The sequence below is a fragment of the Gambusia affinis genome, linkage group LG11 (assembly GCF_019740435.1).
Source record: "Gambusia affinis linkage group LG11, SWU_Gaff_1.0, whole genome shotgun sequence".
Classification (NCBI taxonomy): domain Eukaryota; kingdom Metazoa; phylum Chordata; class Actinopteri; order Cyprinodontiformes; family Poeciliidae; genus Gambusia; species Gambusia affinis.
Window position 1 is genome coordinate 13,553,225 of NC_057878.1, and position 12,915 is coordinate 13,566,139.

Sequence of the window (12,915 nt, forward strand, 5' to 3'; positions counted from 1 at the left end):
CTAACTAACCACTCGATGTTGTGCCTAGGTTGAGTGGTGGTTGAAACTGTTCTCTGCCTTGACTAAAGCAGTGGTTTCAGTAGAACAAAATCAGCCCCAAGTTGCATTATGCAACCATTATGTATTTTTGCACCAAAAATACCTTTTGAAATCAAGTCCCAAAAGGTTACCCTGTATTCCATCAGGCCATAGCACATTTCACCACATGCTTTCAGGAGACCAAACTAGTTTTTTTTGTGTTTGTTTTTTTTTTGCACAATTTTGTCATACCAAGTTGATTTTATCCCCAGAAACAGATTCAATTTTGTCACCCTACCCACTCTTAAATGTATGAGTATATACAACTGTTGTCACATTTACAATACAGTTCATTTTAGGCACGTAAACTTCCCTCATGGGCATTTTTTTCATTAGCTTTTGATGATTTGATGATAACTGTCTTCACTGGTCTACTTTAGCATTTTTTGATTCTTTTTTTTTATATCTTTCTCCTGACAACTGATAACTTTTGTCAGGGAGACTCCTCTAATGTTTCAGAAATGTTTGAGGACCACGGCTTTTTGACACAACACACAACTGCGAGCAAAATGTTACAAAAATTCTTACAAAAAGAGCTCAACTTTGTTTGGAGTACATTTATTTAACCAACAGGAATAGCCTTGAGATAAAATCTCTTTTTCAAATCAAGTTTATTTGTGTAGCAGATTTCAGCAACAAGGCAGTTCAAAGCCCATTACATCATAAAAACATCATACATTGACCAATTATGAAACAAGCAATAAATGCTACATTTTGTGAAATGCCCTCTTCAAAATTATCAAGGAAATATGAATCAAATATGTTGATCAATGTTCCACTGACTTAAAAACAGCCCTAAACCAGTAGGGTTTTAGCCTTGATTTAAAGGAAATCACTGTCTTGTATTTTTTGGAAGTTTGCTCCAGTTTTACAATTAAATGTTACTTCTCCATGTTTTGTTCTGGTTATTATGACGGAGAGTAGACTTCAACCAGAAGACCTGAGTGGTCTTAAAAGATGATATGTTGGGGATTGAACAAGTGGCTAATGACAAACAGCACAGCAACCTTCAACTCTCGCTGAGAGCAGGATGCATTTACACTCAAATCTGTCCATTTATGTGTACAGTTCTCAACCGGTCCAGTTTGCCCCTTTGGTTGACACAGATCTCTTGGCTTGTGTTTTGCTGTAACCCTACTAGTTTTCCAGAGCTGTCCAGCTGGAACCTCTCAAGATTTGGCTGTTTACAGCAATTTAGCAATTTGTTATTTACACATCTCTAAAAATCTGAATTCTTTCCTGGCTTTCCAGATCAGAGTGGCCCAGTACATTTGATTTTGATAAAAAACATGCTGTAGTGCAAAGCAGCCAGACAACATAATTATTAACATAACTATATTCCTCTTCAGATTCAACAACTGCAGATCTTTAATGTATTTTGGTGATATTTATAATCTAGTAAAAATATTCTAAAGTCTATTCTCGGAGCTACAGGAAGCCACTGTAAGAACTTTAAAACTGGGGTGATCTGCTCTGTCTTCCTGGTTTCATGAGAACATGAATAGAAACTTTCTTGATCAACTGAAGCTGTCTGAGTGACATTTTAGGCTTTTAGACTTGTAATAATACTGTAGCAATATTCAATGCAAAAATGTGACATTAGTCCTTAAAAAAAAATTAAAAATCAGATATTATGATCTCATTTGTTTGGATTTACATTTATTTAAATAGTACTGTAACATAAGCATGCTGACTTAACATGCATGTAGGAGCTTAGAGGCACCTGCAAATGTTGGCTATTTTGACAGAAGCTGCTGTTTGTGGGGGGGTTTTGTGTTAAACCAACAAGGATGTGAAAACTATGCCGTGTCAATTTCAGAAATGCTTTTATTTGAAAAAAAATAAATACTAAATGAAGTCATTGCCACAAGAAACAGGTCACACAAACACCCACTCTGTTTCTCATTAACACAGCCAGCTGAATGTCTTGCATAAGAAATGTTAACACCATCAGATTTGCTCATCAGAGTTGCAAAATAAGAGAAGCACAATTTGCACACATGCAGATTTTAACCAACACTGCCCTGCAAGCCTGTGTCTTTCTCAACAAAAAAAAAAAACAAACGAAAAAGATGTACTGATCGTGAGAACATCTGTCACAAGCACCGCTTGCAGACTGTCTACCGTCGTCATGTGCACAACCGCAGAAAACTTCCGCTTCTTCTCTTCATTTTTCTTGCAAGGGTGTCAGATCTTACCACATTTTATGACACACTGCTGTCCTGGACACGCTAAACTTCAGATAACTTCCAATGAAAAAAAAAACACAAAAAAATTCATAGTATTTACACTTTGTAACATAAAATAAGTACGTTTTTAAAGCTGCACAAACCACAAACAAAATCTGCTGCCTACCTCAACTTCCAGTTTCAAACTGAAAAAATGAGTGTGTAGAGAGACTTTAGCTCCAATCTGAGAAATGCTTGTTTCATTTCAGAGTAGTAACAAATTTTTATTCATAAAGGCTAAGATATTTCCACCAGCATGGTGGTCCCTTTAATAAAAAAATAAAAAATATGTTCAAAGTAAAAAAAAATAATTACATTTTAAAACCTTTTTCACATACTTCTTAGACTTAATAAGAGATTTATTTTTCTGTACATCACTCTAGTTTCTCTGATTCAGAGCTAAGTCTTTGGGTCCAGGGCGACCTGTTCTGTCCAGAGAGAATGACCTGAGTTCTTTCCTCCTGAAGTCTTTCTCCTGCACAGCTTGTACGTCAGAATTGTTATGATGCATAAACCGATTGAGACAGTTATTACATATATTGGCATCCAAGTACTGGCTTGCAATGTCAGATCAGTCACAGCTTTGGCTTGCCCTGGAAGAAAGTGGCAATAAAAAGCAAGTCTCAACATTTGTGATTTTGCAACACCCAAGAAAGAAAACTAGCTCAATTGTAAAGAGAGCTTACCCTCTGCATCAACAGTCACGTTCAAATTTCCAGACTTTTCCACAGCATGCTTCATCCACCCATCAGCAGGAGCGTTAATCCACTCCTCTACCTCACAGAAATACATGCCGCTGTTTTCCAAGTTAGAGTTTAAAACTGTAAGGCCAAATTGGTGAGGGGAGGGGTGATCATATCTTACAACGACATTCTTATTGCTGGCTTGTAAGGTAGAATTTCTGTAAGCTGTAAATATGGTTTTAACTTCGGTGCCTTGCTGCCAAAACCATGTGACCTGGAACTGGGATTCCTTGCTGGATTGTTGGGTGATGTGACAGGGAATGGAGAAATCCTCTGCAATGCTTATGTTCCTCTCTGCCTCTTTTTTTTCAATGGACAATTTTTTTTCTGTGAGAAAATGCATAACAGAATACTTTGAGCAAATATTAGTTGAATGCATTAATAAGGCAAAACCTAACTTCCCCTGAAAAAAAGTTAGGGGGATTAAATGGCTTTGCCACAAAGAACATCATAAGAGAAGAAAAATATACATATAAAAATATTAGGCGCAGTGAGAAGTAGATTGTACAATGAAAAGATCCTGAGAGAAAAGTGTTATACACAACAGTCAGAAAAGAAGTGGCCATCTCGCAGAAACATAAATAGAGAAGTCAAGTTTTGCAACACAAGTAAGCAAAATTCATACTGACATGATCTACAGGTAGCCCTTGTGGGGAACCACCTGTGAATGATTCTCAAAAGTACACCTATTTTTTTTTTTTTTACTCTAGCCATGTTGCATTTCTAGAGAACAAAAGTAATACTGCATTATTTAGGTTCCGTACATACATTAATCTACTCCATCTTCAAAATGTAAAGTATGTTGCAAGAACACTTTTGTTCAGCGGTTGTAAAACACTTCGCTTTGGATTCTCACCTTACAGCTGAATAAGAACCCTTACTGTATAGACAGAGATACAATGGAATGGCTTAGGTCAGAGATCATACATGCGTCTGAACAGCCAAGACCTATTTTCTTTTTTAGAATTTGTGGCCGAATATTTTTGCATGTGCTCACCATCTTATTTGATTGAGCTCAAGCTATTTTGCAGAGATGAATGAGATAATATTTCAGTCAATATCTTTGCAAAGCTGGTAAAAATATGTCTCAGAATACTTGCAGCTGGATATGCAGTTTATGGTAGTTTCATTTCACAATTATGCTCAATTATTAAAGAAAATTAAAATTAAGAAAATAGAAACTTACCTAGTTCAGTGACTTCAACATTTATGGTCAAATGTTTATCTGAGAGTGAATACCATTGTCCCCAGGGATCTTGTAGGTACTCCACCACCTTGCACATATAAATGCCTTTGTCTGAAATTCTGGCTTGCTGAATAGTTAGTTCAAAAGTAGGTCCATCAGTGTGCCTCATGCTGATCCGTTTCTTATGACTCTCTTCAATCTGTTGCCCAAACGTAGTGATGCCATTATGGTCTGAGGTCAGAATGGTCTTATTTTCAGCATCTTGTTGAAGTACCCAGGTGACGGCATATAGAGAAAACTCTGATGTTCTTGAAGTAACTTTGCAATCAATTTGTATGTCAGTATTTATTCTTTGGGAAATGGTGGGACTGGAAGACAGGGCAAGTTTGCTTTCTAGAAAGGTGAGAGACAAATAAGTAGAGGTACAAAGGTGAAAAGCTGAAAACAAAGCTACAAAACAAGTCGTCGTCAAATTTCTGCATTACCTGGATTTTGTACCATCACATTCACCAGATTGGATGCAGGAAGCTTTTTGTAAATGTTATGCTGGAAAACTGACACCGTACATTGGTATTTGCCTGCTTCCCTGTGGCTGGCACGAAGGACTTTCAGATTGTGCATGACATTGTTACCCTGGTTGTCCACCTGCACTTGGTAACGATGCTGGTCTCCAGACCAGCTGATGGAACCATTTGAGTAGAGTACCACTATGGTATTAAGGTCGGCTTTTTCTGTCTCCTTGCTCCAAGTAAGAGTCATCGGCACACGTGGACTTGATACTTTGCACATTAACTGTACGTCATTTCCCACAGTCACCATAGGCTCTCGACTTCTCAGTGCCACCTTTACCACTGAATCTAAGACACAAATTGAAAAGGCAAGAAAAAAGATAACTCAAATTGACATTGACAAAGTAACATACCTTTAAACTTGAAATTATTATTATTTTTTTTTATTTTCTTGTATGTAATATTATAATTTGACCAGATGTTGGCAATAGGGTAATCACTAGAGGAGTTATGAATGACTAAGTTGAGCAACCAGCGAACCTTGATAATTCCTTTTAACCTAAAGGCAATCTTGCAACAGGCCATCCAGCATCTAAAAGATGAGGTCAGGATACTCCCAGCATTACAGTTACTCCAACATTTTTAACTGTGGAGGTTAAGTACGTTGCATCTCCACATTCATATTATCACACAAGAAAAGTTCAGTCTTAGGTTCATCTGACCAAAGAGTTGTATTCCTGGTACAGCTGGTAGACTATGTGACCACTAAATGTCTGTTTTTGTCCAACAGTTTGTCTGATTTGTCACAGACAGAAAGTATATCTCTATTAATCAGCTGTCTTAAAAAAATGTGTAGGTTTCATCATTTATCTTGAATAAACTATGTAAAACAAACACGTCTTACCAATAGACTTCACATTGACGCTGACATTTTCCATCTGGCTTTGAGTTCCGCCGCTGGGTTGCGTTTCAGAGACAATGCACTTATAGATACCCGAATCAGACTCCGCAACATCAGCCAGCTCGAAGACAAATCTGTTTGTCGTCAGATGCGTCACTCTCACCTCACGACCTTCAAAAGCCGTAGCTTTCTCTGTGACACCGTTTTCACTTAGACTGATGATGGTGGCAAACAAAGATGACGTGGGAAGTGTGGGCTGGCGTTCCCAGGTGACAGAGAGCTGACCTTTGACCCCATCAGCTTCACAGACGAGTTTTAATTTCTCTCCTGGGGAAACAGGTTGCTTCATGTTTTCCATTTTAACTGAGAGTCCACTTTCTGTAAGCAGATAAGGCAGCAGATGTGACTGGGTTTGACAAAATGATGACGGAAAGCAAAATGTTATCAACATTGTCATCAGCAACCTCTCATCACTGAAATATAATGTATACTCCTTCGCAAAAGAATTTATTAGCCTTTCACTTACTTTCACTTTTTGTTATCTTAGAACCACAGATTTGGAGTAATTCTAATAAATTAAACAATATCAATCAATTCTACTTTGATAGACGCAAGTAGAATAAATTGGAGCATTGAAGAGAAGTATCCTGTTTTCTAAAGTTGTTTATTCATATATATATATATATATATATATATATATATATATATATATATATATATATATAACGTGGTTTACCTTGGTATTATATCTGAGTCCCCACTTTGTAGGATCAACTCAAATATGCATATCTGAGTGTAATATTTGCCTGTTTTTCTTTGCAAAATCAATCAAACTGAGTAAAGTTGGACTGTAAATCTCTGTGAATGGCAGTTTTTAAGTCTCACCACAAGGTTTTGTGATGTAATGAAATAACTCTCTCTCTCTCTCTCTCTCTCTCTCTCTCTCTCTCTCTCTCGTTTTCTCTCTATAAACACGCAATGAATTTTAAAATTCACCTTATTCAAATTCTGTAAAGAATATTCTCCTATTAAGCACTTTTTGTTATCAAAGTATTAGTCAGTATATCCAAACAATAATCAACAAATTTGCCCTGTGCAATGTTGATGTTAAGCCAAGCAGAAAGTGCTGAGCTTTTAACAAGTTGATGTTGAAAGCATGTTTTTAGCTGCAGACATCTTTTGCTATGCTGTTAATCCAATTTAGGCAGTAAAATATTTGTTTTTTAATTTTAACATTTGAATTAAATTATTTGTTTATTTTCACATTTTAATTTATTTCTAATATATAATGCATAAAAATAAAGAATCTGCAGAATGCGCAATATATATTTTTTTGATCTGATTAACTGATCAATTGTTAGAATAATTCATAGAATAATTAATCATTAGTTGCAGAGCTACTTGCCACATATTTTTAATTAGATTGTGGTCTGGATTTTCACAGTCATTGGGTCTTGCTAGAAATGTAACCTCTGCTCCAGTCTCAAGTCTTTCCCCATCCTTTACAATAGGAACGGTGTGTCAGGATGTCCAGTACATACAGCATTGTACACATAGCCCAGAAAGTTCAACATTTCTTTTTTTTTTTTTTTTTTTTACTAAAGCACCTTTTGTATGACTATTAAGAAGTGTTATCAGTTAAAATGAATCACATTACAGTAATTTCTTGTGCAAAAACATAGTGTGTGAAGAGGTACGAATCATTTTACAAGACACTGTCCAGGAATTAAGGATAATTTATGCAAAGACTTATTTTAGTATGACTTCATCTCAACCAACCTGGAGTAAAGATGTTGATGTCCATGGGTTTGGAGTCTTGAGCTGCACCTTGATTAAAGTTTCCATCTTCTCCTCTCTCTTCTGGCCATGCTCTGCAGCTGTAACTCCCTTTATCTGTAGTTTTCACTGGCTTTATCCTGAGTTGGTAGTTATTATTCCCAGTCCGCGTGGCTTTTAGCTCCCCATTTCTCTCTCTGTCGATATACTCTTGCCTCACAGTCAGAATGCCTGTAGGCCCGATTTTGGCCAACTCATTTCCTTCCCAGAGCCATGCTACGGAGAAGAACCGTTTTGCGAGGTTCTGTGCATTTATGCCACAAGACAGCAACAGCTCCTGCCCCTCATGGAGTGCCTTTTGTGCCGAAAGACTCACTTCCACAACCGACATGCTAGTCACCACTACACAGAATAAAAAAATATAAAAGACTATTAACTTCTTATTGAGAAGCCACAACAATATGCTAGCAAGTGCTGATTCATTTCAAGACATGCCACTTAGTTCAGAGCACTAATTAAAGTAGGTTAAATGGTTACTTCCTCTTACCTTTAGCTTTGACTGTGAGGGGAATTTCCTCTGCATCCTTCTGAGAAATCTTGTACCAGGAACGATCAGGATCTTGGATCCACTCCTGAGCTTGGCAGTAGATCTGACCCTGGTCTGACTGTTCAAGCTCAGCAATATTAAGCCTGTACGTGGCCTCATCTAATTTGTCTAATCTAATGGCTTCATCTCTATAGCGCTGCTCAAAACCCTCACCTGGAGTCAGTGTGAAATCTCTGTCCAAAGAAATTATCGGTTTAGCATCTTGTGCCCCTTCTTTACGGAGGTACCAGGCGAAAGCCAGATGGACGTGCTGGATGGTGTTGGTGGAGGCTTGGCATGTCAAAGAGAGAGCTTCCCCTTCGTTATAGCTCAGTGAGGTGGGGTTGTCACTGGATGTAACACTTAGGGAATTGTCAATCACTGTGGCAATGCAAGAAAGATAAACATTGTACCAATTACATTTTATAACCATACATACAGGTGTGGTAGCTAAAAGAATAACTAGTTACCTTTAACAACTGTCATTGCAGAGTAGACTCCATTGAGAGTATTTTCCGAATTGACAACGGAGCATTCATATTCCCCTTCATCCTCCTTCTTTAGGTATTTTATTTCAAATATGATTGAGTTTGAATCAACATGTTTGATAGACATCTCATTGTTTCGTATACGAGGCATAAAACGAGCATAGCTAAAGCCTGGGTCTTTGGAGCTCATGATATTAATTCCGCCATAGAGCTTTGCAGGATCTTTCATGCGGATCTCAAAATCTTTTTTAGAATTGGGGTTGGAAAATCCACTTGTGTTGCAGGAGATGGAGAGCAGAGAGCCAACCACACGATACAGGGGCCCAGTCTGTACCTCAGTGTTCACTTTGGCCTCTAAGGAATAAAGCAAAGACAAAACAGAGATAATGAAATTGGTAATGGGTAATGATTGAAAGTTTTTGAAATAATATGAAACACTGAAGATCTAGTGGCTACATTGGCTTGTAAAATATGTTTTTTTGATGATATAAGTGTTATTTTTATTCACCCCATTTGCTCTGACATTATATAATTCTTTGTAAATGCAATCTAACTTTGTGCAATTTAATCTCAATATAAATGAAGTTTGAGAAAGCCTTGTAGGTTTGTTCGAGCAAACAGCAGCATGAGGATCAGGGAATAGGGCAGAACGGCCAGGGGGAAAGTTGTAAAGACGATTAAATGGTGGTTAGGTTATATAAAACAATATCCTTTAAAACTGGAAAGCATAAGACACAAGACATGGCCAAAACATGGCCATCCGGCAAAACTAAATTAACCATAGAAGCAGCCAAGAGGCCTTAACTCTGGAGGAACTGCTGAAATCCATAATTCAGTTTGAATAATCTGTCTACAGAAGCTATTAATCATGCTCTCCACATATCTGGGTATAATGGAAGATTGCAAAAAAAAAAAAAAAAAAAAAAAAAAAAAAAATTGTTGAGAGAAAACTGAAAAATAGTTTAACATGGTGGTCGAAATATTGTACTGTGTAACAGCTTTCCCACGGCAGAGACAAGGAAGCTGGTCGAAGTTGATGGGAAGAAGAATGGAGATGTTAGAGGCTCCAAAGCACTTGAGACAGGAGGTGAATGCCCTTATGTGTATGTACACAGACTTCCCAGCAAGCATCATAAATAAGGCACAATCATGTCTGTATTTCAACAGAGGTCTGGAGCAATCTTGACTCATACAGTCCTTTTTTCAGTTATTGAGGGGGTGAGTAAGCGCAACATCACCAGACAGGAAGTGCTTGGTTGCTGGATGTCCAATCTACCAAAAAACAAAGTAACTGACTTCCCTCAGCTGAGGATATCAGCCACAGCAGGTAGTGGAGCACAGTGCCCCGCATATTGATGGAAGCATCAAACCCATGACCTAGAGGCAGAAGACTAAGCAGCATCAAATGTATAACAAAGGGACTTGACTGAAACTTCCTCTTTATGAACTCTCTGCTTCAATGAATTATCCATTTTTGGCATGTTATCTTTCTGTCTATCCTGTGACCCCAGCTCCCACCATGTTGTTTTTTTTTCTTGATACCAAATATTTTAGGGTTAGGGTTAGAGTACCCTACCCAATATTTTATATTGGTTTTATTGACTTTATTTATAGGCGTATTTTTTGCTACCATCTTAACATCACTTGACTTCTGTCGACTAGGTAAGAACTGAACATAGAAATTACAAGAAATATTAGTCTTCACTAATATTACAAATGAATGTAATGTTCTCTGTAATGTTACAGAGAACATTATATTCTCTGTGACACTACAGAGAATGTAATGTTACAGTACATTACATGTACTACTATCACAACTACAACTAATTATAATTATAGTAATCATTATTACGATTCCTATGGAAACAGAAAACATTAATTATATATTACTATTACTACTACTACTACTACTACTACTACTACTACTACTACTACTACTACTACTAATAATAATAATAATAATAATAATAATAATAATAATAACAATCAAATTTATTGTTGTTCAAAATTTTTAAATATAAAATCACAATTACAAAGACAGGGGCTTAGTAAGATTAAATTTAAACAACGGTGTTTTGTATTAAGAATATTATCAGAGGTAATTCATTAGCTTCAATTTACCAAATATGAAGTATAAATAATAACGACCCAAAACGAGACTAAATATTAAAGGAACTCGCTCCCAGAGGTCAAAAATGATTTCAAAGTAATCATAGAAACACGCAAAGTTTATTAGAAACTTAAAACTGAGTTGTAACTTTTACCTTTTATGTGGCTTATCTTAAATAAAACTAGTCAATTAATGTTGAATTTATTAATTATAAATAGCCCCAATAAGTCTCACATTACATGTTGACTTTAACGTGGCTTTGCGAAAGACTATAAGCTTAACAATAGTTGTCCTACTTACCGCAAAGTAGAAATAAACCCAGTAAAATTAATAAAAAGGGTCTCCACAGGGAGAACACCGAGAACTTCATTGTGAACGCATGCAAGACGTTGTTCGCAGCACACCCGTGTCCCTTGTCAAGCTAATTTGACTGCTTTAGTCTTCCTGTCGATGTTAAGCAAGAGGAAGAAACATACATTTCCCGATTCGATTGTCAAGAGAAAGGGGTCATGCGCAGCGAGCAGGTAATAGAGTTAAAGGGGTGAAGAACGACGTGCTGTTGCAGTTTTGAGTAAGCACTTCCTTTGGTTAACATCGGTAGACGGAACCAAAGACAAGCCGCAAATGCTGAGTTTACAGACTAGAGGCATTTATTTTATGCATAGTTGTGGAAAGTTACTGTACAATGGACAGTACTGCCGTGGGCAACACCCACAGAACAGACCACACCTGTGTTCAGGTAGTAGTACAGCCATGATAATAACAATAACAGCATATTTCAATGTCTTTTTAAACTCCACAAAACGGTGCGGGATTGATATCTTTGACATCTTGTTGCTAAGTAACAAGTAAAACTACCTATTTCTAAGCAGCGTGAATTTTGTCCTAAAACGACTTCAAATGCGCCCTTAAAACATTAACGGGACAACACTGCTTCCTAGTGGTAAGTTGTCAGACCTACAGATTCATAATTATAATGAATCTGTAGGTCCTGAATCTGTATAATGAATGACCATGAGACGAGTTTTGTCTCATAGTTTAAACTCGTACCCTTGTCTAAAAGAGTGTTCTCCATCGTGCTGAAGTTCTACTGTGTGAACATCTGCCCTGATAAAGCAAACTGCTGAATTAATTGTCATTAACATTGATGAAATAGTTCCCAGATAATATGTTTTATCTGGTTTATCACTCAGTATTTTTTAAAATTATAAATTATGCACAAGTCCTTCTCAGCAAATTAAAATATCACCAAAATATTTGCTTCTGAAATTCAAAAGGTAAAACCAAAAATATAGTCCGTTAGGGAAGTTAAAAATGATCTAAAAACTAAAACAAAAACATTCTTATGTAGACTATGAATGTTTTGTAATGATCATTGTATGTAACAAGGAGGGTTGATCTATGAAAGATAATGACAAAAGAAGCTGGCTCTTCATACAGTGCTCAATCCAGAGCATATTAATAGGAGGTTGAGTGGAAGAAAATGCATGTCATTGGTAACTGGTAGTAGCATTGAGAAGAGTATGATGGGGGTTTGCCAGGTGTTGACTCCAGAGTCAGTAGTTCATGAGACACCACATTAAGATGAATCAAAGACTTGGTTACCAGTGTTGCCCTTTTCAGATGAATGTAGCACTTTCATTTAATTAAAAGAAAGGAAAAAAACAAGGTCTTCCAATGCTGTAGCTTTCTTTTTTTTTTTTTTTTGGAAGAATCAATGAATACATGAACGCCACAGTGACGGTAGAGACACAGATGTCTCTACTGTCTTTGACATCTAAAGCTGAAGCTGTTTGAATCAGAGATCATAGCCCTCTAGAAATCTGCAATTAAATGCTAGGTCTTGGCAAAACTTATGTAGTTTTTGATTGTTTAACAATTGCCACTCATTGCTTTTGATTTTATTTAACTCTTGTAAACTTAATCTTACCCCTTGGTAGTATCTATTCTCTTGGACTTGTTCCTTATTCTTATCAGTATTATGATCCCTCTTTAACTTTTCTAGTTCACTTGAATTTCAGTCATCTTTTCTATTCCAAATTACTACGTTTTGGTTATTTTACATACAAAATTTGTTAGAGTATTATATTGATTACACATTACATTCTGACTATTTACAATTGCGAATGCCAAATTCTCATCACAATATTCTTTGTGAATATTCAAGCCTAACTTCAATTATAATATATAGAATCTTTACATATTGTGCAAATTAATATGCAGTTAATTTGTACTGTATTACAAATTAATTACAGATGCATGTTTTTAAGTTTGTTCTTTAAAGCATTGGTTGATTTGATTAAGTCTTAC

General features: G+C 36.5%; 2 protein-coding genes across 7 annotated transcripts in view; one reads left to right on the forward strand and one right to left on the reverse strand.

The window, feature by feature from the left end:
* Positions 1–12,915, forward strand: part of klhl6 (kelch-like family member 6) — a 39,064-nt gene that overhangs the window by 14,752 nt on the left and 11,397 nt on the right. For 2 of the 6 annotated variants that reach the window (XM_044131303.1, XM_044131301.1), the window contains exon 1: positions 11,436–11,548. The exons of 1 other annotated variant lie outside the window; for it this stretch is intronic. Coding sequence is in view for 1 of the 5 variants with exons in the window: in XM_044131298.1 (XP_043987233.1) it covers positions 11,230–11,344 (115 nt within the window). In the remaining 4 variants the exon portion in view is untranslated. Of the gene's footprint in view, positions 1–11,045; positions 11,130–11,164; positions 11,345–11,430; positions 11,549–12,915 lie in introns of those variants that run through there. 3 more of the 6 variants (XM_044131302.1, XM_044131298.1, XM_044131299.1) reach the window with 3 other exon arrangements.
* On the reverse strand, positions 1,888–11,066 carry LOC122839574 (immunoglobulin superfamily member 3-like). The gene is made up of 9 exons (XM_044131292.1): positions 10,906–11,066; positions 8,478–8,849; positions 7,969–8,388; positions 7,425–7,823; positions 5,649–6,023; positions 4,721–5,092; positions 4,236–4,628; positions 2,993–3,376; positions 1,888–2,899 (listed from the first exon to the last, which is right to left on the reverse strand). Exons 1-9 carry the CDS (start codon positions 10,973–10,975, stop codon positions 2,706–2,708), a joined length of 2,979 nt encoding a protein of 992 aa, XP_043987227.1. The 5' UTR covers positions 10,976–11,066; the 3' UTR covers positions 1,888–2,705.